The sequence below is a fragment of the Carcharodon carcharias genome, chromosome 15 (genome assembly GCF_017639515.1).
Source record: "Carcharodon carcharias isolate sCarCar2 chromosome 15, sCarCar2.pri, whole genome shotgun sequence".
Lineage (NCBI taxonomy): Eukaryota > Metazoa > Chordata > Chondrichthyes > Lamniformes > Lamnidae > Carcharodon > Carcharodon carcharias.
Window position 1 is genome coordinate 16,246,817 of NC_054481.1, and position 26,192 is coordinate 16,273,008.

Consider the following 26,192-nt stretch of genomic DNA (forward strand, 5'->3'; position numbering starts at 1 on the left):
CCTCCTGCACACCCCCTCCCCTCCCCCTCCCCCTCTGGCAGAGTGAGGGTCCTCCTGCACACCCCCTCCCCTCCCCTCCCCCTCCCCCTCTGGCAGAGTGAGGGTCCTCCTGCACACCCCCTCCCCTCCCCTCCCCCTCTGGCAGAGTGAGGGTCCTCCTGCACACCCCCTCCCCTCCCCCTCTGGCAGAGTGAGGGTCCTCCTGCACACCCCCTCCCCTCCCCCTCTGGCAGAGTGAGGGTCCTCCTGCACACCCCCTCCCCTCCCCTCCCCCTCTGGCAGAGTGAGGGTCCTCCTGCACACCCCCTCCCCTCCCCCTCTGGCAGAGTGAGGGTCCTCCTGCACACCCCCTCCCCCTCCCCCTCTGGCAGAGTGAGGGTCCTCCTGCACACCCCCTCCCCTCCCCTCCCCCTCCCCCTCTGGCAGAGTGAGGGTCCTCCTGCACACCCCCTCCCCTCCCCCTCCCCCTCTGGCAGAGTGAGGGTCCTCCTGCACACCCCCTCCCCTCCCCCTCCCCCTCCCCCTCTGGCAGAGTGAGGGTCCTCCTGCACACCCCCTCCCCTCCCCTCCCCTCCCCCTCTGGCAGAGTGAGGGTCCTCCTGCACACCCCCTCCCCTCCCCCTCTGGCAGAGTGAGGGTCCTCCTGCACACCCCCTCCCCCTCCCCCTCTGGCAGAGTGAGGGTCCTCCTGCACACCCCCTCCCCTCCCCCTCCCCCTCTGGCAGAGTGAGGGTCCTCCTGCACACCCCCTCCCCCTCCCCCCTCTGGCAGAGTGAGGGTCCTCCTGCACACCCCCTCCCCTCCCCTCCCCCTCTGGCAGAGTGAGGGTCCTCCTGCACACCCCCTCCCCTCCCCCTCCCCCTCTGGCAGAGTGAGTGTCCTCCTGCACACCCCCTCCCCCTCCCCCTCTGGCAGAGTGAGGGTCCTCCTGCACACCCCCTCCCCCTCCCCCTCCCCCTCTGGCAGAGTGAGGGTCCTCCTGCACACCCCCTCCCCTCCCCCTCTGGCAGAGTGAGGGTCCTCCTGCACACCCCCTCCCCTCCCCCTCCCCCTCTGGCAGAGTGAGGGTCCTCCTGCACACCCCCTCCCCTCCCCTCCCCCTCCCCCTCTGGCAGAGTGAGGGTCCTCCTGCACACCCCCTCCCCTCCCCCTCTGGCAGAGTGAGGGTCCTCCTGCACACCCCCTCCCCTCCCCTCCCCCTCTGGCAGAGTGAGGGTCCTCCTGCACACCCCCTCCCCTCCCCCTCCCCTCCCCCTCCCCCTCTGGCAGAGTGAGGGTCCTCCTGCACACCCCCTCCCCTCCCCCTCCCCCTCTGGCAGAGTGAGGGTTCTCCTGCACACCCCCTCCCCTCCCCTCCCCCTCTGGCAGAGTGAGGGTCCTCCTGCACACCCCCTCCCCCTCCCCCTCTGGCAGAGTGAGGGTCCTCCTGCACACCCCCTCCCCCTCCCCCTCTGGCAGAGTGAGGGTCCTCCTGCACACCCCCTCCCCTCCCCCTCCCCCTCTGGCAGAGTGAGGGTCCTCCTGCACACCCCCTCCCCCTCCCCCTCTGGCAGAGTGAGGGTCCTCCTGCACACCCCCTCCCCTCCCCCTCCCCCTCCCCCTCTGGCAGAGTGAGGGTCCTCCTGCACACCCCCTCCCCTCCCCTCCCCCTCTGGCAGAGTGAGGGTCCTCCTGCACACCCCCTCCCCTCCCCCTCTGGCAGAGTGAGGGTCCTCCTGCACACCCCCTCCCCTCCCCCTCCCCCTCTGGCAGAGTGAGGGTCCTCCTGCACACCCCCTCCCCCTCCCCCTCCCCCTCTGGCAGAGTGAGGGTCCTCCTGCACACCCCCTCCCCCTCCCCCTCCCCCTCTGGCAGAGTGAGGGTCCTCCTGCACACCCCCTCCCCTCCCCTCCCCCTCTGGCAGAGTGAGGGTCCTCCTGCACACCCCCTCCCCTCCCCTCCCCCTCTGGCAGAGTGAGGGTCCTCCTGCACACCCCCTCCCCTCCCCCTCTGGCAGAGTGAGGGTCCTCCTGCACACCCCCTCCCCTCCCCCTCTGGCAGAGTGAGGGTCCTGCTGCACACCCCCTCCCCTCCCCCTCTGGCAGAGTGAGGGTCCTCCTGCACACCCCCTCCCCCTCCCCCTCCCCCTCTGGCAGAGTGAGGGTCCTCCTGCACACCCCCTCCCCTCCCCCTCCCCCTCTGGCAGAGTGAGGGTCCTCCTGCACACCCCCTCCCCTCCCCCTCCCCCTCTGGCAGAGTGAGGGTCCTCCTGCACACCCCCTCCCCCTCCCCCTCTGGCAGAGTGAGGGTCCTCCTGCACACCCCCTCCCCTCCCCCTCCCCCTCCCCCTCTGGCAGAGTGAGGGTCCTCCTGCACACCCCCTCCCCTCCCCTCCCCCTCTGGCAGAGTGAGGGTCCTCCTGCACACCCCCTCCCCTCCCCCTCTGGCAGAGTGAGGGTCCTCCTGCACACCCCCTCCCCTCCCCCTCCCCCTCTGGCAGAGTGAGGGTCCTCCTGCACACCCCCTCCCCCTCCCCCTCCCCCTCTGGCAGAGTGAGGGTCCTCCTGCACACCCCCTCCCCCTCCCCCTCCCCCTCTGGCAGAGTGAGGGTCCTCCTGCACACCCCCTCCCCTCCCCTCCCCCTCTGGCAGAGTGAGGGTCCTCCTGCACACCCCCTCCCCTCCCCTCCCCCTCTGGCAGAGTGAGGGTCCTCCTGCACACCCCCTCCCCTCCCCCTCTGGCAGAGTGAGGGTCCTCCTGCACACCCCCTCCCCTCCCCCTCTGGCAGAGTGAGGGTCCTGCTGCACACCCCCTCCCCTCCCCCTCTGGCAGAGTGAGGGTCCTCCTGCACACCCCCTCCCCCTCCCCCTCCCCCTCTGGCAGAGTGAGGGTCCTCCTGCACACCCCCTCCCCTTACCTGAGTGCCAGCCTGAGGGTGAACAGGGTACAGATGACAGCTATGGCCCCGCACACATACTCGGGTCTCCTCGCCATCTGCCACACTGTCTGACCGAGCCACACACGGTGCCGCTTCAGCTCTCTCTGTAGCCTCAGCATCCCTCGCCGCCGGCCTTTAATAGCGGGAGGGGAGGGGAGGGGAGGAGAGGGGCGGGGGTGGGGTGGGGGAAGCCGAGCGCTCGCCACCTGCTTCACTCGCTCAGGGCCTCGGCTCTCCGCCGCCAGGCGAACCCCGCTCCGCCACGTACTCGCCAACACTTCCGCCCGGTAACCCCGTGGGGGGTGGGGGGGGGGGGGGGGGTCACCGCGAGGGCGCGCACGCTTACGGCGGGGCGGGGCGGGGCGGAGGCGGGGGGGGCGGGGTCGAGCACCCTCGGTCCGGCCCCGCCCACCGCCAGCCAGCCCAGCCGAGCCGCCCCAGGGTCCCTGTGCTAGTTGGGTTCCACACCAGGCCCAATTGGCGCACAGAAAGGCCCCACAGGCCAGCAATGACGGTCCTTTTTTTTTGCGCTGTTTTTTTGAGGATCACAGGCCACTCAGCCCATCGATCCTGCTCCGCCATTCAGTACGATCATGGCTGATCATCCACTTCACTGCCTTTTACTCACACCAACCCCATATCCCTTTATGTCATTGGTTCTTAGATATTTGCCAACCTCTGCTTTAAGCATATTCAATGACTGAGCTTCTACAGCTTTCTGGGCTAGGGAATTCCAAAGATTCTCTCTGAGTTAAAAAGAATGCTCGTCTTGGTCCTAAGTAAGTGGATTCCCCCTTTGTGTTCCCTGGTTCTAGACTCCCTAAACAGGGGAAACATCTTAGCTGCATCTACTCTGTCTATCCCTTTAAGTATTGGTTTCAATGAGATCACCTGTCATGCTTCGAAACTCCAGAGAATACCAGCCCAGTTTCCCCAATCTCTCTTCAAAGGACAGTCCTGCCATCCTGGGAACAAGTCTAATGAACCTTTGTTGCACTCTGTCTATGGCAATAATATTCTTCCTAAGGTAGGACGACTAAAACCGCACACTGTATCCCAGGGGTTGCGGTCTAACCAAGGTCCTATACAATTCAATCAAGACTTCTCTACTCCTGTACTCAAATTCTCTTGAGATATATGTTAACATGCTATTAGCCTTCCTAATTGCTTGCTACACCTGCATGTTAGCTTTCAGTGACTTATTGACAAGGACACCCAGGTCCCTCTGTACATCTACACTTTCTAATCTCTCACCATTTAAGAAATACTCTGCACATCTGCTCCTCCTACCAAAGTTGATAACCTCACATTTTTCCATATTATATTCTATCTGCCATGTTCTTGCCCACTCACTAAGTCTGTCCAAATCCATTCTCACCTAGCTTTGTGTCATTGAGAAGAACAGAGGAGAGAGCCCTGTCTGTCCCCTCTTCCTATGTCTCTCTCTGACAATGAGTGCATGTGTTTGTGTGTGTGAGAGAGGAGTCCTGCCAGTCCCACCCCTCTTTCCATCTCTTTGACAGTGAGTTTGTGTGCACGTGAGAGAGTCCTGCCAGCCCCCTCTATCTCTCTGCTCTTCTCTCTCTCTCTATCTCTGCTCTCCTTCAAAGTTGTGCCATGGGATCTTGTACACCCACCTGAAAGAGCAGATAGGGGCCAGGTTTAATATCGCAAACAAAAGTTAGGGGGAAAAAAACTTGCATTTATGTGATTTTTAATGGCCAGTGGATATCATAAAATGTTTTGCAGCCAACAAAGTACCTTTGAAGTGTAGTCACTGTTGTAATACAGGAAACTTGGCAGCCAATTTGTGCACAAGCTCCCTTAACCAGATATTATGTTTATTTGTGATGTAGATTGAGGGATAAATGTTGGCCAAGAAGCTTGCAGGACTCTCTGCTCTTCTTCAAAGTAGTGCCATAGGTTCTTTTACTTCCACCCAAGCAGGCAGATGGTAGCCTTTGTTTAACATCTTCTGGCCATCCCCAGCATCACAGATGCCAGTCTTCAGCCAGTTTGATTCATTCCCTCTGATATCAAGTGGCAAGGCACAAGTCAGAAGTGCGATGGAATACTTTTCACTTGCCTGGATGAGTGCAGCTCCAACAGCACTCAAGAAGCTTGACACCATCCAGGACAAAGCAGCCCGCTTGATTGGCAGCCCACCCACAAACATTCAGACCCTCCACCATTGATGCACAGTGGCAGCAGTGTGTACCATATCAAGATGCACTGCAGGAACTCACCAAACCTCCTTAGGCAGCACCTTCCAAACCCACAACCATCACCATCTGGAAGGTTGAGGGCAGCAGGCACATGGGAACACCACCACTTGGAAGCTCCCCTCTAAGCTACTCACCATCCTGACTTGGAAATATACCATCGTTCCTTCACTATCGCTGGGTCAAAATCCTGGAACTCCCTTCCTAACAGCACTGTGGGTCTACTTACACCACATGGACTGCAGTGGTTCAAGAAGGCAGCTCACCACCACCTTCTCAAGGGCAATTAGGGATGGACAACAAATGCTGGCCTAAACAGCGACTCCCACATCCCATGAATGAATTTTAAAAACCTCATAAATACAGCACCTCCAACAGTGCAACACTCCCGCAACACTGGAGTGTCAGCATAGATTTGTTTGTGCTCAACTCCTGGATTTCAACCCAGAACCTTCTACTTTAAAGGCAAGAGTCCTACCACTGAGCCATTTGACTAAAATCAAGGTTTGTCACAACTTTAAGCTTCAGAAATATCTCACCTTTTCAATTATTTTTTTTCTTTGTACAGATTATCCAGCCTTGGGAAAGCATTGCTCAGAATACTCCTTTCCAAACCTGCAGACCTATGAAATGTTCTGTTGAAGAGTCATACGGACTCGAAACGTTAACTGTGTTCCTCTCCGCAGATGCTGTCAGACCTGCTGAGCTTTTCCAGGTATTTTTATTTTTGTTCTGCTTTGACCTATGAAATGTGTTTTGCTATAATAATAAACATTTGAGTAGAAAGGTGAGCATGGGGTTGTTATCAAACACAGATAAATATTTCCAACACAAAAACAGAAAATGCTAGAAAAACTCGGCAGGTCTAACAGCATCCGAGTTAACGTTTTGAGTCTGTATGACTCTCCTTCAGAATGGACTCCAAACGTTGGCTCTGTTTTTCTCTCCACAGATGCTGTTCAACCTGCTGAGTTTTTCCAGCATTTTCTGTTTTTGTTTCCGATTTCCAGCATCCGCAGTATTTTGCAGATCTTTCCAAAAGGTGTCAATGTGAAAAGCAAACAACATCAATAAGCCAGGACAGTATCAACAGTGGGGATGAAGCATGTATCACTTTAATGCTGCATCAAATTTTGGTAACTAACAACTCTGGGTCTAGACGTGGAGTTAGATGCCACCAATGTCAAGTTACTAAGGGCTAAATACCTTGGGGCGTTATTTATTATGAAGAATCAACATCAACTCAGGTAGCTTTAGGCTTATCGATTAAATGCTTCCTATCTGTGACCTTGTCCCTAGTCCTCTCTTCCATGCATTGAAGAGAAGCGGGGACATTAACCAAGGCAGTACGTTGGCGTTTTCCTGGCGGGTTGCCTTAGCAGCATAACCAGTGCGTCAGGTCAATGGAAACTGCAAAATTGGTTATTTTTTTTTAGTGGAAACTGGTGATTCTACTGCAATCCGTCTCCAAATCTTTCCTCAGGATCTCCAGACCCAACCTGTGAACCTGCTGAGGCAAATAGAATTTCTCTCACTGGTTTAATTTGCACTGGAGCAAGTCAACTTTTTTTAAGCTCTGGAGAACAGCAGTCGGCTTTTTTTTTTAAAATTGGCGATATTTTTATCCAGCAACGATTGCTCTGGTTCTTTGGACGCTGGACGGTCCTTAAACTGAACGAAAATCAGCCTTTGCTGGTAAGTCCCAGGGACTTTTTCTAAAGAAGTTTGTTCCATCACCAAAAAGGTCGAAGAAAACAGTGAAAGAGGAGACTCAGATAGGTGAAGGGATTTAAAGTTAAGCTCCGTGCGAGAAAAACAAAACAGGCTAGATAGATTGAAAAAGTCGAAAGATTCAAATATCACAGTTATTGGGCAAAAGCAAAATACTGCGGATGCTGGAAATCTGAAATGAAAACAGAAAATTCTGGAAAAACTCAGCAGGTCTGACAGCATCTGTGGACAAACAAATCTTTGTCAATCTCTCCTTAGCCCCCATCTATTGCTGACCTTCTACCCAGCTTCTCCTGCTCCAACCCCCACACACACCTTAAACAGTATAGATTTCATCACATTTCTACTTCTCTTTAGCTCTAAAGAGTCGTCATACGGACTCGCAATGTTAACTTCGTTTCTCTCTCCACAGATGCTGTCAGGCCTGTTGGGTTTTTCCAGCATTTTCTGTTTTTGTTTGAATTATTGGGCCAGTCGGAAGTGCCAAGGAAATAGTTTAAAATGTTTGAAGTACAAAGCTTAACAGCTAAAATTTAGGGGTAATATTGCAACAATGGAAGCTGCTCCTGGCAGTTGAGAAATTTTATTAAAGAGTTGCATTTATACAGTAGAGAGTATTTTATGGCTACAGCCATCCCAAAGCATTTCATAGTCAATGGAGTACCTGTTAAGTGCTGTCACTGTTGTAATCTAGGGATTTGTGTTACAGTTGTGTGTCACTACTAATGCTCATTTCAGCAAGAGTTGAAAACATAAAAATCTCTCCCAAACGTGGGTAAACTGGCACTACCCCAATGTGCCTGAAATATTGTCCACAATTAGTTATCTGAACAAAGGACTCCAATGTTTCTACATAAGAATTACCCGAATTACAACTATAGCTGAAAAAATGTCTATTACCATGTCGTCTAGCCTTTGGAAGTGAGTTATTTATGCAAGCATTGATTATGGGTATCAAACTTATAATGGTTTTACTTGTGCGATCAATAGCCATTACACGATATTGAGTTGGTTATTGAGGCTGATCTGCTATAGTCCTGATATTGATCTTCATTTGTTTAAAAATGTTCTTTGTCTTTGTGAGGATCACTGATATGGTTGCATTGATTTCCCATACCTAGTCATTATGAGAAGGTGGTGAGTCTTGATCTTGAATCGTTGCAGTTCTTGTGGGAATGGTGCTCCCACAATGATGGTAGTTGAAGAGATCCAAGATTCTCACCCAACAACAATGAAGGAATAGCAATGTATGTTCAAATAAGGTGTGGTATATTATTTGGAGGTGATGTTGTTCCCATAATATTATCTGTGACTTCTACCACCACAAAAACAGCAAAGTGTTGTCAAGAGTAACCTTAATGAGATGCAGCAGTGCATCCTGTAAATCATACATTCGGCAGTTTCATCGTGCAGTGGTTTTGGGGAGGGGGATGAATATTGCATCGAGTAGCAGAAGCATCAGTCAACTGGTCTCAGGTGATATCAAGCTTCTCGAGTGATGTTGCAGCTGCACCTGTCCAAGTTGGCGGAACAACATTTCTGACTTGATCTTTGTAGATGGCCGAGATGCTTTTGAGAGCTCAGGTTAGCCACTGGTTCTGGTGTACCCGGCTTCTATCCTGCTTTTGTAGCTACAGTGCTGATGTCCAGTTCAGCAGTGACCCTCCGGTATACTGCCGCTGGCAGATTTGGTGATGGTCTGGATATTACCCAGGTCCGGAACAGGGCTGCTCATTATCAGAGAAAAAAACAAAAAAGCTGCGGATGCTGGAAATCCAAAACAAAAACAGAATTACCTGGAAAAACTCAGCAGGTCTGGCAGCATCGGCGGAGAAGAGTTGACGTTTCGAGTCCTCATGGCCCTTCGACAGAACTTTGAGTGAGTCCAAGAAAGAGGTAGGTGTGTGTGTGTGTGTGTGTGTGTGGGGGGGTGGGGGGGGGGAGAGAGAGAGAGAGAGGAAGAGACTACCACCCCCCCCCCACCCCCCACACACACACACACACCTTAAACCAGCTTATATTTCACCTCTTTCTTGGACTCACTCAAGTTCTGTCGAAGGGTCATGAGGACTCGAAACGTCAACTCTTTTCTTCTCCGCCGATGCTGCCAGACCTGCTGAGTTTTTCCAGGTAATTCTGTTTTTGTTCTGCTCATTATCAGAGTTGTTGTAAATGGAGATGGACAATGCAGAATCACAAATGACATTAACGTCAATAAACTAGGCTAAGGAGGCTTCCTTAAAAGAACTCCTGCAATGATATCCTGGGGCTGTGATGATTGCCCTCGACAAGCACAATCATCTTCCTTTGCATCGGGTGTAACTCCAGTCACTGAGGCGCTTCCTGTGCACCCCAGTGACGTCAGTTTCTTCACTGTCACACCTAGAATGATTGATACACAACACGTTGAACTTTAGACAGTTATTATTGAAAACTGTGAAGACTAAACCTGCTCCTAACTGCAACCACAACCATAGTGATTTTATGTAGAAGTAGCTGTCAGTCATTTCTAGCCTGTTCTGTTAAGAATTTCCTAGTAATTTGGAAGTTGAGAACTTACCAGGTAATCAAGATTCTTTGCAGCACTGATGTTAACTCTAGCTGTATTTGACTTGTTGATAGAATAGCTCTGAAGTCCTCCCTATATTTTAAGTATCACATCTATGTTCTCCATACAAAACAATGATATATTTACTGCTGCAAGACAACATGGCAATTGAATAACACATCAAGTGAAGCGCTACCCCACGTACCTTGCTCATAAGATTCCACAAGAATTTGCTGGTAGAAAAAGTTTTTTTTTTGGTGTAAATGTAAACTCAAAACATTGGGAGAAAGTCTGACTTGTGATAAATGAGACCCCTCCTAATCCTTTGGCATATTAATGAAACCCAGGAGAAAAAGGGCCCTGTTGAAAGGCAATACACTCTGTGTGAGCTTCACCATCATCAAATTAGTTTGGAAACCAGAATCCCTGCTGTGGAAAGATCCTACAAATAATGGCAATTAACAAAAACAGAAACAGAAATACCTGGAAAAACTCAGCAGGTCTGGCAGCATCGGCGGAGAAGAGCACAGCTGACGTTTAGAGTCCTCATGACCCTTCAACTGAACTGGTCATGAGGACTCGAAACATCAACTGTGCTCTTCTCCGCCGATGCTGCCAGACCTGCTGAGTATTTCCAGGTATTTCTGTTTCTATTTTTGTTTTGGATTTCCAGCATCCGCAGTTCTTTGCTTTTATCTCTAATGGCAATTAACAATTTGTTGAAACATCAGGGCCCCGTTCAGGAAATGATGATGGTAGAAGCAGAAAACCTTTCAAAGCTGGAGAAAGCGTGAACATATTTCAATGATGCAGTTTCAGGGCCTTTATCTAAGCTAACAGATTACGTGTCACAACTCAGCATAACATCAAGGTGTAAATATGGTTTGCCAGAACAAGCCAAGTTGTTCAGGTTTCTGCAGGCTGGTTAATGACAGAAGCATTAATTATTAAAAGCTGAAATTCCAAGTAGCATCGTGAATACGGTTTCCCTCTTTACACTTGCAATTGGAACAAGAACCCAGTTAAGTAGGTTTACATCTTTATATTTTGCATACCATGAAGTCACCAGTGCACTCACGGAAAGCCCAGTTATGGCAACATGGAAATAAAACAGCCAATATATATTCTGGCTAACATGTTGCATAAAGAACTTTTTCAAAACCTCTTTAATATGAAGTTTTGAGACTTGCCCATGTGATACTTAAGCAATGCTAGGTCATCCTTGGATATTATTTCTTTTAAGCTGCAAATACATGCCATTATTACATTGCAACGCTCTATTCCAACACCAGGTGGCACCAGGATCTCCCAGATCTATTCTTCCCAGTTCCAAAAGACAATTCTACTCCTTCAAAAACTAAAACAGAATTACCTGGAAAAACTCAGCAAGTCTGGCAGCATCGGCGGAGAAGAAAAGAGTTGACGTTTCGAGTCCTCATGACGCTTCGGCAGAACTAGGTGAATCCCAGGGAGGGTTGAAATATAAGCTGGTTTAAGGGGGTGGTGGGGGTGGGGGGGAGAGAAGTGGAGGGGGGTGGTGTGGTTGTAGGCAAAAGCAGTGATAGAAGCAGATCATCAAAAGACGTCACAGACGGCAGAACAAAAGAACACATAGGTGTCGAAGTTGGTGACATTATCTAAACGAATGTGCTAATTAACTATTGGTTCTGGCAGCTCCTTCCCTCCCCCCAAACCTCCCTGTCGGTCTTTAGTGTCACAAGCCTCGTCTCCCACATTCGCTTTGCCCCTCTGACCGGTTCTCAACATATTAAAAGCATGATAGTTGATGGGGTGAAGCACTGGAAAAAAAAGGGGAATGGGGTGTCGGGAGATGATAGAGCAAAGTGGGCAAAAAAATACCAAGATGTTGGAGGGGAAAGGGCTATATGCAACAAGGGGCACAGAATACAAAACAGATCAATATAGAGAAAGAGCCAAAAAAGACAAAGAAACAAAATCAAAAAAATACAGATAGAGCGTGAGAAAACAATAGAAAGGAGGAAAGTAGAGAGACAGGCAAGGCAGACAACATCAGGATGACAGAGCACAGTGTGTTTTGAAATATACTGTGAACAACCCCATCAAGATTTACTGCCAATTGAAATGAACATTAGAATTCAACGGGCAGGATATAATGCACTCCAACAATGTGTAATGTAAACACTTTCATATCCTTTATTGACAATATTGGTCCATATAATTTTTGCCAACTGGCAATTCATGTGATTTAGGAAATCAACATTTAAATAGCAAGCAATATAACAAAAACATAATATTTTTTAAATCTTGTAATGATATTATTTTATGCAGTTCTTTTAACACCTGCTTCCCAGTTACCAACAAAGGAGCATATAATCAAACACTGGTAAAATCCATTCATCCTATATACTGATGAATGATTTTGCTTAAAAACTATTACTTAGAAGAAAAAAGTTATCAAAAAAAGCATTCTATTGCTCTAACAAATTCAACGATGGCAACTCATCTCTGAACTGTTCAAAACTATCCAGACTGATGTGCCACATTACTGATCCCTATTCCTCTGCTGTTTCTGACTTCTTTGGATACACAAAAGTTGACAAATTCTGTATCCTTTAAATCCCACATTTATAGAAATCCAAAGTTTCCCCCATGTCTTGGGTAACTCAAATATTCTCTATAATGTCATAGGAATATATCACAAAAAATATTCAATTAAAGACTTAAATATTCAAGTCCTTTGCACTTTAATATACTCCATGATTCTTTAAGTTGCACGTCATCTTGAAGCAGGGCTGCAACTTTCAGCAAGTAATGCTGTTGGCTGCAGCCTGGTATGACATCAAAGTGCAGAGCATACGGCCACACTCCTGCCTCGACTATATGCCACTTTCACAAGACCATAGTAGTTACTACTGTAGGAAAAGTAAAGCAGGAGAACAATTCAAAGAATTACTGCTTGTATGCCTTTTAGTTTTGGTTTCAATCGAGAGACTGTCAACTTCTACCAGTAACACGTTTCTGAAAATACGAACATGCCATGGTTATTATATTAATTTAAGTCTTTAATCAAAAAATCAAATTTTCCAAAATCGTCATCTTCTGGAGCAATCAAATGGTCTTTTCTGGCTTTGGCTAGTTTCTGTCTTAGAACTTCTCTCCGATCCATCCATTCTTGTAATTCTGCTCTACTGTGAGCAAACTGGCAACTCTCGTCATCTGCACAGGTACCTGTCTCATGCCTGTAATTACCGGAAACAGTCATTATATTCCAATTGGCATTTCATTTTCAAAACGCATTTGCAAGGTTATATAAGGTTACAGGTAGAATAACTTTTTCAAATTAAGGCTGTACGGGACAATTCTCTTAATACAACGTGGTCAAACTCAACAAATGAGACTAAGATGGGGGACAGAGTAGCTGAATGGGAGTCAAGTCCTTTGGGCAGCTGAAGGACAATAAGTGGACACAGTATTATAGAATCGCAATAGAAGATGCCAATTTTGCCTTTGCCATTTTAATATTTTATCTCAATTCTAACGCACTTTCATAACTCTATAAGACAGTGATTAACTACCATTTAGAGGAAGTCATTGTCAAATAAATCTTTAACTGTAAGAGTACTGACGAGGCTAAAAAGCGACTCTGCCTTAGCCGGCAGGTTTCAATAGTTTTCAAGTGATGATGAAAGAAAGATTAATATTAAAGACAATAAAACTACTCAAATGAAAAAGAAAACTGTGCCTCAACAAGGAGACAAATCCAAACCATGCTAATGGTTGAAAAAGTGAAAATCTCAAGAAATTTTAATATCATAAAGCACAATTTATGGTGGCTTCTACTGTGCCTGGTTCACACGAACTATGTAAACTATTAAGACCCTCGGGATGGATGCTGTACTACTATTGAGATTATGTACAGGCTATTACTACCTGCCACTATAATGGGACTAAAGGTTCTGGTATACAGTTATCTCTTACCTGAATGATGTAAATAAGCCTCTTTTTCAAATAAAACCAAAATTATTTTGTTGCTAGAACATGAATTAAGTGGATCCTTACATTTTACAAACACTGAACTGTCCTGTTGGAAAACGATGTTGCCAGCAGTTTTGGTCATCCTCGCAGCTAAAAACCTTTTCTTTGTGTTTCTCCGAGGTTATGTGCTGTTGCCACTGCTTCTCACTGTTACAGTTCTTCCCACACAACCAACAATGATAGCCAGTCTTTAAAGGAAAGATAATAGTAATTTCTTTTAAAACCATTCCAACAATTAAAAAAAAACACATGGATGGAAGGAAAAACTATAAAGTATATGCAAAAGGAAACGTATTTACTAAGGTAAATAGGATGAATAAAAATCGATACAAATGATTTTTAAAGTCTCATTAATGATTTCCTGTGCAGAGGCCTGAAGCACTAATGGAAGCTGGTAAGCAACTGCAGAACAGAAGCAATAGATCTCCGAATCTCATTGTACTGATGAAAAACATGACACATGCTAGAAATACCCATGTCAGTCAGCATTTGAAAGATGAAGGAAGGGTGATATTTGGACATTCTTATTCATTCTTAGAATCTTAACTGCATCAAGTCTATTTATTAAAACACAGCCCATATTGGAAAATAGTGAACGTAACTCCTTTATTCAAAAAGGGAGGGAGACGGAAAGCAGGAAACTACAGACTAGTTAGCTTAGGAAAAATGTTAGAAGCTATTATCAAAGACATTATAGCAGGGCACTTAGATAAACTCAAGGTAATCAGGCAGAGTCAACATGGTCTTGTGAGAGGGGGAATATTGTTTAACCAATTTATTGGAGTTCTTGGAAGTAACGTGCTGTGGATAAAGGGGAGCCAGTGAATGCACTGTACTTAGATTTCTAGAAGGCATTTGATAAGGTGCCACATCAAAGGTTATTATAGAAAATGAAAGCTCATGTGTAGAGGGTAACATATTGACATGAATAGAAGATCGGCCAACAGGTAACAGAGTAGGCATAAATAGGTCATTTTCTGGTTGGTAGGATGTAATGAGTGGTGTGCCATAGGGATTAGTATTGGAGCCTCAACTTTTTACAAATTACATATGACTTGGATGAAGGGGCTGAAAGGATGGTTGCTAACTTTGCTGATGGCACAAAGATAAGTAGGAAAGTAGGTTGTGAAGATGATGTAGGGAGGCTAAAAAAGGAAGAAGATAGGTTAAGTAAGTCGGCAAAGATCTGGCAAATGGAGTATAATGTGGGAAAATGCAAAATTGTCCATTTTGGATGGAAGATTAAAAAATAAGCATATTATCTAAATGATGAGAGATTGCAGAAAGAACTGGATGCGCTAGTACATGAATCGAAAAGGTTAGTATACAAGTACAGTAAGTAATTAGGAAAGTTAATAGAATATTATTGTTTATTGTGAGGGGAATTGAATACAAAAGCAGAGAGGTTATGCTTCATTTAAATGGGACATTGGTGAGATCATATCTGGAGTATTATGTACAGCATTGGTCTCCTTATTTGAGGATCTAAATGCGTTGGAAACAGTTCAGAGAAGGTTTACTAGACTACCTGGAATGGGAATGTTGTCATATGAGGAAAGGTTGGACAGGCTAAGCTTGTATCCACTGGAGTTTAGAAGCGTAAGAGGTGACTTGATTGAAATATGTAAGATACTGAGGGATCTTGACATGTTTCCTCTTATGGGAGAATCTAGAACTAGGGGTCAGTGTTTGAAAATAAGGGGTCACCCATTTAAGACAGAGATGAGGCGAAAATCTTTGTGAGGGTCGTGAGTCTTTGGAACTCGCTTCTTGAAAAGGTGGTGGAAGCAGAGTCCTTGAATATTTTTTTAAGGCAGAGGTAGATAGATTCTTGATATGCAAGTCGTTGGGGGGGGGGGGGAGGGGGGTGGCGATAGGTTATTGGGGGTAGGTGGGCATGTGGAGTTGAGGTTACAATCAGATCAGCCATGACCTTCTTGAATGACGGAGCAGGCTCGAGGGACCGACTTGCTCCTAGTTCGTATGTTCGTAAATAAATCAGATCACCATCCAAAGAAAGGTTACCTCGTGAAATAAGCAGCTCATGTTCAATCTAAGATGTATTATACATACTGCAAAATGTCATTTTTAAACAACTGGAAGCGTTGAATAGCCCCTTGGACAGGAATTTCAATAGGTGCAACCAACAGAAAGTGTCGAAGGGTCTGTTCTGTTGAAGTGTCATGAGGACTCGAAACATCAACTCTTTTCTTCTCCGCCGATGCTGCCAGACCTGCTGAGTTTTTCCAGGTAATTCTGTTTTTGCAACAGAAAGTGAAACTGGCTAGGCTAAAATAGCTTCCTCTGGTAACACCTGCCATCTTGGGTTTGGCTACGGCTGGACTGACCTATCGTCCCACTTAACACAGGCAAGCAAAGTTCTTTTATCACCATTGACCTGTATATATCTTTTCCTGACGTCAAATGAGGCCTCGGCCAGACTGGCAGGTTTGTAACTTTGTGCTAACTGTTCATAGCAACAAACGGGGAGAGTATGTAACCAACTGGAGCCAACTTGCTTTCAGAAAAACCTTTCCAATATAAGCTATTCATAACGAAAAAGATCCATTAAGTTTCCTTCAAGGGTGTGATGCTCTCAGCTTTACACAGGTATTAATCTCACTTTGTTACAGTTTATAGCCATGCTGCAGTTTAGGCTTTCTTTCTTAGTTGAACATAATGTAAGTTGCCTCAACTTCCTGCTAAGAACTAGCTATTGCTTTTATAATAAAGATTTTCTTCAGTTTCTGATTTTGGGAACAGAAAAACTAGAATAACTAGAACCAACTAAATACAATCTCGGTTAATCATAGCTTACAGTAAGTTAATGCATTACCTTAAGTTTTTCCCCACTTACAACATGATCGCTACTCATTCATTCTGGGATCAGTAGCAGTGAAAGGCAACATCCAAATAAGAACAATTCCTGGTGTAAACAAGTGCCCATCCCTACTCCCCTGACTTGGGACAGTTTGATAAGGAAAATGTAAGCAATTGAGGTATAATGAGAACATATTGCAAAGGGAATTTGGATTCTGCCCAGGAAGATTGAGCTCAAGAATTCCAACTTGAGAGATATAATTTTCTGAGCTTGCTTGGCTGTAAGGATTTGAACTTCATTTACTGTATTATGCCTCGCTTATGAGCACATTGTCTTCCCATCGTTGACCAATCTTGCATAACTAAGTGGACTAGTTTACAATCTGGAGTAAAATTCTATTATTTAAAATCTGTTCAGCAATGGAGTAATTGATCTACTAGCACTTGCATTAATCACTTACCATAAGATCAGCATAGTCAGTTGGCATGTGGATTTGTTTGCCATTTTCCTTTGGTGCATTAGCGGTTTCCTCTTTCTCTGGCTCCTGGCTCTTCAACCACATCTCATATAGTTGTTCCATGTCTAGGACTGGCAATATTTAATTTAAAGCAGTACAGTGAAAAAGGAACTCAAGCCATGCAAAAGATAAATGACAATAAGCATCAATTGCCAAAAATGAATGGATCGATTTGCACCAATGTGACATGGTGGTGTAATTCTTTAATTTATATCATGCACTGAATCAATATTTTAAATGAGAACAATCTGTCTGCGGAAGGCTCTCCATTTTAGAAACTTGAACATGCAAGCGTTATAAAGGAAGTCAGTTACAAGTCTTTTTATATTGCAGGTGTCAAACCATGAGTAAGATATTTAAAATCGGAACTATATTTTTCACCTTACTTTCTAAACTTTCAACTTGTCTCCCTGGATACATATTAAGTTGTAATAAAAGTATTATTGTTAAAAATAGTGCCACTGTGGTCCTAACAATTAATGGCCTCCAGCTACATTGAGATTTCTAATTCTGAAAAGTATGAGAAATTATTATGCATCATCATTGCACAGCAACACTGTCATGTACTTGGGAAGCTGTATAAGGGACCTTTTGTTGCATGTTTACAGTGAAATTCAAAGGAAATAAGATAATTAGCTTCCTAAATAAAAACATAGGCTTTGGTTCATTAGGAATTGTGGAACTATATTGTTTTTAGAATTGAAGGGGAGGATTGTTATTATGAAGAACAACCAGTTATTACAAATTCAACACAAAATGTTTGACTACATGTTTCAAAGTATTTTTACTGTTTAAATCAAAACAAAGCTTAATTAGCACTTACTGTTACTGTCTTTCATATAGGTCCACATGTCTTTTTCCTCAAGACTGTGGGCAAATGAGCAGTTCCCAATGTATGTACATTTCTTGCCTTTTGCTATATGCATGCACAACTGAAAGAGAGTCACAGAAGGAGGCTCAATTTGGAACAACATATTTATACAAATATATTATTTAAAACAATTATTCAAAATACCTACATCAAATTGCTGTGGAATTGGTTTTTTTGATGGGAGGGGACGTATGGTTGTCCATTTCTTACGCTCGTTGGACATCACTAGTAGCACACGACGTTCTTTGGTCCAACTTTAAATAGTTAAAAAATAATGTTACATTTTAAGTACAGAAAAATATTACAAGTGAGATCAATGTTTCCCTTCCAATAGCATCTGTCCATTGCAACAATAACGTTTGCACAATGACTAAAATAAAACAGATGATTATAGGTGGCGTCTTCATAGGATTAATATTTAAAACCTTGGCTTCTGCCAGTAGTTTGCTACTATATTGAGATAATTTGCCCACAGAGAAATTAGAATCATGGATTTGGGTTCAGATGGACATCTTTTCACACTGTCTGGCATGAAAACGAAATGGCGCAAAAACTGATGTCAACATAGTGGCCAGACTAATTGTGCAAAATAAACGGTGAGACTAATGGCGCTCACCAATATTTAGGTGCAACATCAGTTGAGGGCAGTTTCATGATTAAGTGTAGAAATCGAAAAGTTACTGTGGAGATATGATGCTCTGCTGTTAGTTTCATGGGAAAAGTATCTCGCTATCTGGCTCCCAACTCAAATGCATCGAGCAGTGTGAGGATCCTACACTTGCATGGTAGATACAAAGTAAATTTGTTACAGGAAGTTAAGTAATTTCAAGTTTAAGTACCCTTTAAGTGACAGGTTTTAATTACTGCCAGACAGCCTGTGGCACTGAAAATTAACCATTGTAAGTATGGAATCTCATTCCTTCAGATTTTAATTGTTCAGAGTTTTTGTTATATAGTTATTTTACTTTTTCTTTCAGTCTCTTTTCTCTCTATATACAATCTTTTCCTTCCCATTTTACTGTGCCTGATTTAACACTTGTGCCCAGAAGAAAAGATATGTATACACAAAATGAAATATATATGTAAAATATAAAAAAAAAAATACATCATCCTGGCTACTTTAGAAAATGATCTTTTTTAAAAACGGACAAAGGCTTTACACTGACTGAAGTCTGGCTAGCTATGGCTCGCACAAAAGAAATTTCTAGCCTTAGAGAACAGCATGTTATCTCTAAAGAAGCATGAATGCCCCCCTGAGAATGCTGAAATAAAATTCCAAGGAAATGCACCAAGACCCTTTACATTTCTAAAGCAGGGCTCTGGCCAATGGAAACGATATATCTGCATGAACAAAGGGGCCCTGGAACCACAAACTTATTCATGGATGCAACATTAACCATCTGAAGAATCCAGATCAGGAATATACATCCTTAGTCCAAATCAAGGGGAAGAAGTGGGAGTTATGCCACCCCCCACCGCTATAACCTGTACCATTGCCTTGTGGAGTGGAATCCAGGCAGTCTGTCATTTTCCATCAAAAAAGCAAGGGCAGAAACAGAGCTCTGTCCAGGTTTAAATTGCCTGGCCTCATCTGCACTCTTTTCTCCTGGAATGTCTAAACTTCGATACCAGTGTCTACTGCAAGACTGATTCATCTCTACTTGCTTCTCCCGTCGTGGAAGTCAGTGTTACTGGAAAAAAGAATCACCCCACATCAGTTTCAGCCGGCTAACCTCTCTGAAGGAATACACCATTAGACTTTTGAATCTGGACTCGGGTGAAACAATAATTCTTATTTTGTCTGTGGTCCTTGCCCTGTACCCCTTTCTTTTCCTTATTCCTCTTTTATTTTGTGAATGGTACCGGGGGATATTTGCGAACCTCCTTTCCCGTGTTTTTGTGCGTGTAAAATAAACTAACCTTCCTACCTTGAGTTTGCTGTAGGGTTATTAATAGAGGATTGGATCACTCCAAAAAACTGAAAGGTTGGGGCAAATACGCTGCCACTTATAAAGGGGGAAATCAAAAATCAAAAACACCTTTCTGTTTACAGATGTGTGGTGAGAAGAGAAATCAGGACTGTTTTAAATTAACCCCCCCCCCCACTGTCCATAAGGCATGGAATTCACCATTTTAACCTACACTTCCTTCTCTGTCATTACGTTGGCCCTGTTCACTCAGAGACAGCACACCTCTTCCACTGATCACTCACAGCAACTCTCAGCACAAAATATTGTTGACATTAAGCAGGTAAGGGCAAGTCTAACTAACAGTGGGTGCCATTCGTTAGCCCCAAATTTTTTTTGGCAGGGTACAGCATCACCAAGCCTCTGTAACCAGCAAAATAACAGTAGCCAAGCTATACTCTCAATATTTTCCAACCTCATGCTTCAAATTATGAACTTTGTGAGAATGTTTTATCATTGTTTAAAAACACTGAATTGTAACAGTTTAATGATAGTAGTTGATGTATTTACAATCAATCCCTACATTTAACTGTTCACAGCTTCTTGCATAAACACATTGCGTACAACAGAATTAAAAAAGTGTAGGAATCAGTAAATGCAATAAACGGATTGTTAGAGCCACCTGAACTGCTATATTACAATTATTCAAAAGTAGATCAATAGTTGTTCAGGAATACTTATCATTTGGCTGAATTACAATGGTGCTGACGATTTAACTACTCACGGATGTCTTGCTTTAGCACTGCAGTATTTTCGGTTTCTGTCTGGCTCGCTGACTTGCCCATTCCTCCAACACTGTCCACAGACGAACTTGAGCTTTAAGTTGAGATTTCTAGATTTTGTCATGCCTTGAGGTATCTTGAAAGAGACACAAGCTAATCACTGACCATTCACCTCAATCAGACAGTGCAATCTCTTCTAATACCTCTAAGTGGTGTGATGAGAACTCTATAAAGCTGTAAAAAGAAGTTGGATTTCGAATTGCAATATGATCTTGCACCAGAGGGGAAAATATTACTGTAATAATTCTCTTACTGAGAGATGCACGTGCAACAGTATAGCTGCAAGAATTACCTAGAATTTTATTTGAAACATGCATTTCAATGGTAGAATGGTATTTATAGCTAATATCCTGTTAACAAAGGTAACTGAGCTATGCAAACAAATCCGAATCTATACAAGTATTTTGTTCAATTGCCTGAAGCATCACAAATGAAACAGTAAGTACATTAAAATAGCATCACAGAGTGAAGTCAGTCACATTGGTTCCATTTCCCATTCAGTTCCTAACCTTGGATGTGCTGCTATAGGAAGATACAAAGGCATATATCTTTGCTGTGAGGGAACATTTGTTCGCAGGTAAGCTATCCACCAGTTTACAAAAGGTACATGACCAGCAGTACCTGTACTGGGATTAAAGTAGGATTTTATACCCTCCAAACTACCTGCCAGAACATGTTGTGGCTAATTTTAAGTAATTAGTTGATGCAGTGGATGCATGGCTGAGCACTACTGCAACAATAAGCAAATACATAAGGGCTGATATTTTGTTTTTTTATATTTAAGGCATTGGAAATGCATTGGGAAAAATGTAGGATAAAGGAAAGGAAAATGGGTAAGAGTAAGTATCTTCAATATGGGATAGCAAGAAGTGATGGAATGGTTGACTATCCCATTTCTGTGCTGAAATTCCTGTCATTCTATTTTCACTTGCTGTGATGGGTTTCAGTAGTTACGAACACATTCGGAATTTCTAACTGTTCTCTACTCTCAAAGAGCTTGGTTTCAAATTACATTACTGCCTGAATTCCAGGAGTAACCATACAACTTCAATTCTTACAAACCTTATGATACAACTGTAAAATAATTTACACCTCTGACATTGGTTGGCGTTTGCTCCAGCCCTACATTTTCCTACAACATCAAAACTTTAAGAATTGAGTCACGTTTATCGCCAACAGAACACTCCTAATACCCAGTTCACTATCCCCCCCCCACCCCCCCCACTCCCAAGTGATTTTACATGACTGCCACATAGCAACAGGTCTCCCATGGATATTACAATTGTATTAGTGCACAAAGATACGAAGTCTAATACTGGATCTAGCGCTTGAATGCTTCATGCTTCCAAAACACTAGTCTGTAGCTAAAACTTCACAAGTTCAAGGTCTGCAACAATGTAAACAGTATCTGGAATTTGTATATCAGACTAACTGCAACAGTATAACTAGTGGTAATGGAGTACTGGTGAACAGTAGTTTACAAGGCTTCTGTTTTTTTTAAGAAATTACAATGAACCATTTGCAGGAGGCTTAGGACAATGATTATTGGGTAATTGGTGCAATAACATGTTGCTGTGGGGTTGTAAGAGCGAATGCTGATATCTGAATTTATAGACAAGGATGTCTCTTTGATTCCAAACTGGGCATTTTAATCAGCAATTGTCCAGCTCCATTTACAACCTGCTTTTCATTGGGTTTTGTACACAGCAGATGATCTCGGATCAAAAACAGAAAAAAAAAGTTAGAAAAACAGATCGCCAGATGGAAATGATCACTTTTGTATGTGAGATACAAAAATTGCTCGCGCTTCGAATTTATGAAGGGCAGGCAAAAAGGAAAAGGAGGATGTGTTACACTGGTGATAAGGGGATGGGATGAATACATCAGTAAGTGAGGATCTCAGATTGGAAAAAATCAAAATGTGGAATCTGTTTGGGCGGAGGTAAGAAACAGCAAGGGCAGTAAACATTGGTAGGATCTGTTTATAGGACACCACCAAACAGTAGTGGTAGTATGGGGCATGGTATTAATCAGGAGTTAGAGAAACATGTAGCATGGGTAATACAGTAATCGTGGGTGACTTCAACCTGCATATAGACTGGGTAAATCTAATGAGCACTACTGCTGTGGAAGACAAGTTTCTGGAGTGTGTTACGGATGGCTTTCTAGAGCAGCATGTAGAGGATCCAACTAGAGAACAGGCTATTTTAAATCTCGTATTATGTAATGAGAAAGGGCTAATTAATAATCTTGTTGTAAAAGAATCTTTAGGGATCAGTGGCCATATTATGATAGAATTTTACATTCTGTTTGAAAGTGAGGTAGGTACTTCAACCTGAAGCCAGGGCATTAAATTTGGACCAAGGAAATTACGAAGGTATGAGGAGCAAATTGGCCGAGATAGATTGGGAAAATACATTAAAATGTCTGACGGTACACAGGCAATGGATAGTCTTTAAAGGATCACTACATAGTTTACAGCAATTATATGCTCCTTCAAGGCACAAAAACCCAAAAAGAAGTCAGTCAACTGGGGTTAATAAGTAAGCTAGGGATTGAATAGGATTAAAAGAAAAGGCCTATAAAGTTGCCAGAAATAGTAGTAAGCCTGAGGATTGGGAGCACTTTAGAATACAGCAAAGGAGAATCAAGAAACTAATGAAGACGGGGAGAATAGGATATGAATGTAAACTAGGAACAAATATGGGACCATTACAGGCAGAGCCAGGAGAATAGAGAAATGGCAGAGAAGCCAAATGATTACTGTGTGTCTGTCTTAAGGGAGGAAGATACAAGACATCTCTCAGAATTAGAGATACAAGGGGCTAGGGAGAATGAAATTTGAAGGAAATTAGTATTAGTAAACAGGTTATTGGAGAAATTAATGGGACTGAAGTTGACAAGTCCCAGGGTCCTGATATTCTACATCCTAGAGAGTGTTGAAAGAGGTAGCTACGGAGATAGTGGATGCATTGGTAATCTTCTTCCAAAATTCTATAGATTCTGGAACAGTTCCTGCAGATTGGAAGGTAGCAAATGTCACCCCACTATTTAAGAAGAGAGAAAACAGGGAACTACAGACCTGTTAGCCTTACATCAGTAGGGAAAAATACTAGAATCTGTTATAAAGGATGTGATAAATGGACTCTTAGATAATGATCTGATTGGGCATAGTCAACATGGATTTATGAGTGGGAAATCATGTTTGATGAATCTGTTTTTTGAGGATGTTACTAACAGGACTGATAAAGGGAAGTTGGCGGACGTAGTGTACTTGGATTTGCAGAAGGCTTTCAAAAAGGTTCCCCACAGGAGGTTAGTTAGCAAAATTAAAGCACATGGGATAACATTCTGGCATGAATTAAGGATTGGCTAACAGGCAGAAAACAGTAGGAATAAACGGGTCATTCTCACGTTGGTGGGCTGTGACTAGTTGGGTATCACAAGGATCAGTACTTGGGACAAAATCAGAAAATGCTGGAAAAACTCAGGAGGTCTAACAGCATCCGTGGAGAGAAAGACAGAGTTAATGTTTCAAGTCCGTATGACTTTTCTTCAGAAGACGAGTTATATGGACTCGAAACATTAACTCTGTCTTTCTCTCCACAGATGCTGTTAGACCTCCTGAGTTTTTCCAGCATTTTCTGTTTTTGTTTAGGATTTCCAGCATCTGCAGTATTTTGCTTTTATTTTAGATCAGTACTTGGGCCCCAGCTGTTCACAATATATATCAATGACCTGGATATGGGGACCAAATGTAACAGTTCCAAGTTCGCAGATGATACAAAGCTGGTGGGAATGTGTGTTGTGAGGATGGAGTGTGTGTTGTGAGGAAGGTGCAAAGTGGCTTCAAGGGAATTTGGACAGACTTAGTGAGTGTGCAAGAACATGGCAGATGGAATATAATGTGGAAAAATGTGAGGTTATCCACTTTGATAGGAGGAGCAGATGTGCAGAGTATTTCTTAATTGGTGAGAGATTAGAAAGTATAGGTGTGCAGAGGGACCTGGGTGTCCTCGTCAATATGTTGCTAAAAGCTAACATGCAGGTGCAGCAAGCAATTTGGAAGGCTAATGGTATGTTAACCTTTATCACAAGAGAATTTGAGTACAGGAGTAGTGAAGTCTTTCTTCAATTCTGTATAATCTTAGACTGCACCTAGAGTACTGTATCCAGTTCTGATCCCATCACCTTAGGAGGACATTATTGTCACAGAGGAAGTGCAACCTATCCAGACTTGTTCCTGGGATGGCAAGATTGTCCTATGAGGAGGGATTGGGGAAACTGCACCTGTATGAGATGCGATCTCATTGAAACCTATAAAATACTTAAAGGGATAGAGGGAGTAGGTGCAGGTAAGATGTTTCCCACGGTTGGGGAGTCTAAAACCAGGAGACACAATTTCAAATAAGGGGGGAGCCACTTCGGACCGAGATGAGGAGAATTTTTTTTACTCAGAGGGTTGTGAATTTTTGGAATTCTCTACCCCAAAGGGCTGTGGAAGCTCAGTCATTGAGTATGTTTAAAGCAGAGACTGACATTTTTAAATACCAATGACATAAAGGGATCTGGGGATAGTGTGGGAAAAAGGCATTGAAAGTGGATGATCAGCCATGATCGTATTGAATGGCAGTGCAAGCTTGATGGGCTGAATGGCCTACTCCTGCTCCTATGTGGACACAAGAATTTATAAATGGGAATGATTAAAAATAAAGTCAGAATAAATTGGGTGGAATTCTGTTTGGGTGCCTGGGTCCAATTGCCTTTTACTTTCTATTCGTAAAGTCTACACTTTGTCTTGACATTCCCACGTAGATCACCACAGAAAATATAACACACATCACACATACTGAGACAGACACAATATTGGAGTGAGACAGACACAATATTGGAGTGAGACAGACACAATATTGGAGTGAGACAGACACAATATTGGAGTGAGACAGACACAATATTGGAGTGAGACAGACACAACATTGGAGTGAGACAGACACAATATTGGAGTGAGACAGACACAACATTGGAGTGAGACAGACACAATATTGGAGTGAGACAGACACAATATTGGAGTGAGTCAATCTGTGAAACCCTATCAAATTCAGGCACACTTGGCATCAAACAGGTCTGTCCTCCACTAGTTTTTAATCGCTATATTCCATTCAATCAATGAATAGTAATGTAAATATTTTACACACTATTTTTAAACACTGTAATGATGCCCAAGTCAATTTCGCTTTCTAAATTCACCTCCAGAAAATTAATGTCAAGGAGTACTTAATGAAATTCAGCACCATACAAATTTTCTACAAAAGCTCTGTCAACCAGTTATCCTTCTGAGACAGTGAAGTTGTAATAAGATATTCCTTGCACTGCTAAACTCCCAAGCAAAAACAAAGAACATAACAGCCAAATGACTTCCTACTCTCCTGGTAGCAATCAGGTGTTGCCAAGGCATGGGTATCAGAACAGCCTCGAGAACATCAACAAATACATTTCTGGAACGGAAAGATAGTTTGTTAAACCATTTCACTAATCAATACTTGTGTGGAATTGTCACAGAATGGAATGCATTAATCAAAAAAATACACTACTGAAATATTTGCAGCCAGAGACGATAACCTATCTTGAACCATGTTTAAAACATATCTAGAGATGATGTTTACCTGTCCTGCCTGGGCACTAGCTTCCAAGTTCTGCCAATACTTTTTTGATTCCTGAGTAATTGCTTCATGAGAGATATCTGGCAAGTAAAAAAAAGTTCCAACATTTAAAGACACAAATATATATAATACATAAATA

At 43.9% G+C, this 26,192-nt stretch overlaps 2 protein-coding genes across 8 annotated transcripts in view; both read right to left on the bottom strand.

Moving 5' to 3' along the window:
* The window catches only part of txndc11 (thioredoxin domain containing 11), an 84,018-nt gene extending 80,964 nt beyond the window's left edge, over positions 1–3,054 (bottom strand). For all 3 annotated transcript variants that reach the window (XM_041206525.1, XM_041206527.1, XM_041206526.1), the window contains exon 1: positions 2,897–3,054. In XM_041206525.1, the coding sequence (XP_041062459.1) occupies positions 2,897–3,036 (140 nt within the window). In that variant the 5' untranslated portion in view covers positions 3,037–3,054. The remainder of the gene's footprint in view (positions 1–2,896) is intronic.
* An 8,516-nt stretch (positions 3,055–11,570) lies between these two features.
* zc3h7a (zinc finger CCCH-type containing 7A) overlaps positions 11,571–26,192 on the bottom strand; it is a 113,002-nt gene continuing 98,380 nt past the window's right edge. For all 5 annotated transcript variants that reach the window (XM_041206879.1, XM_041206878.1, XM_041206880.1 and 2 more), the window contains 7 exons: positions 26,057–26,133; positions 20,336–20,469; positions 17,793–17,898; positions 17,597–17,705; positions 16,717–16,844; positions 13,460–13,623; positions 11,571–12,639 (listed from right to left, as the gene is read on the bottom strand). In XM_041206879.1, coding sequence (XP_041062813.1) covers positions 12,450–12,639; positions 13,460–13,623; positions 16,717–16,844; positions 17,597–17,705; positions 17,793–17,898; positions 20,336–20,469; positions 26,057–26,133 — 908 coding nt within the window. In that variant the 3' untranslated portion in view covers positions 11,571–12,449. The remainder of the gene's footprint in view (positions 12,640–13,459; positions 13,624–16,716; positions 16,845–17,596; positions 17,706–17,792; positions 17,899–20,335; positions 20,470–26,056; positions 26,134–26,192) is intronic.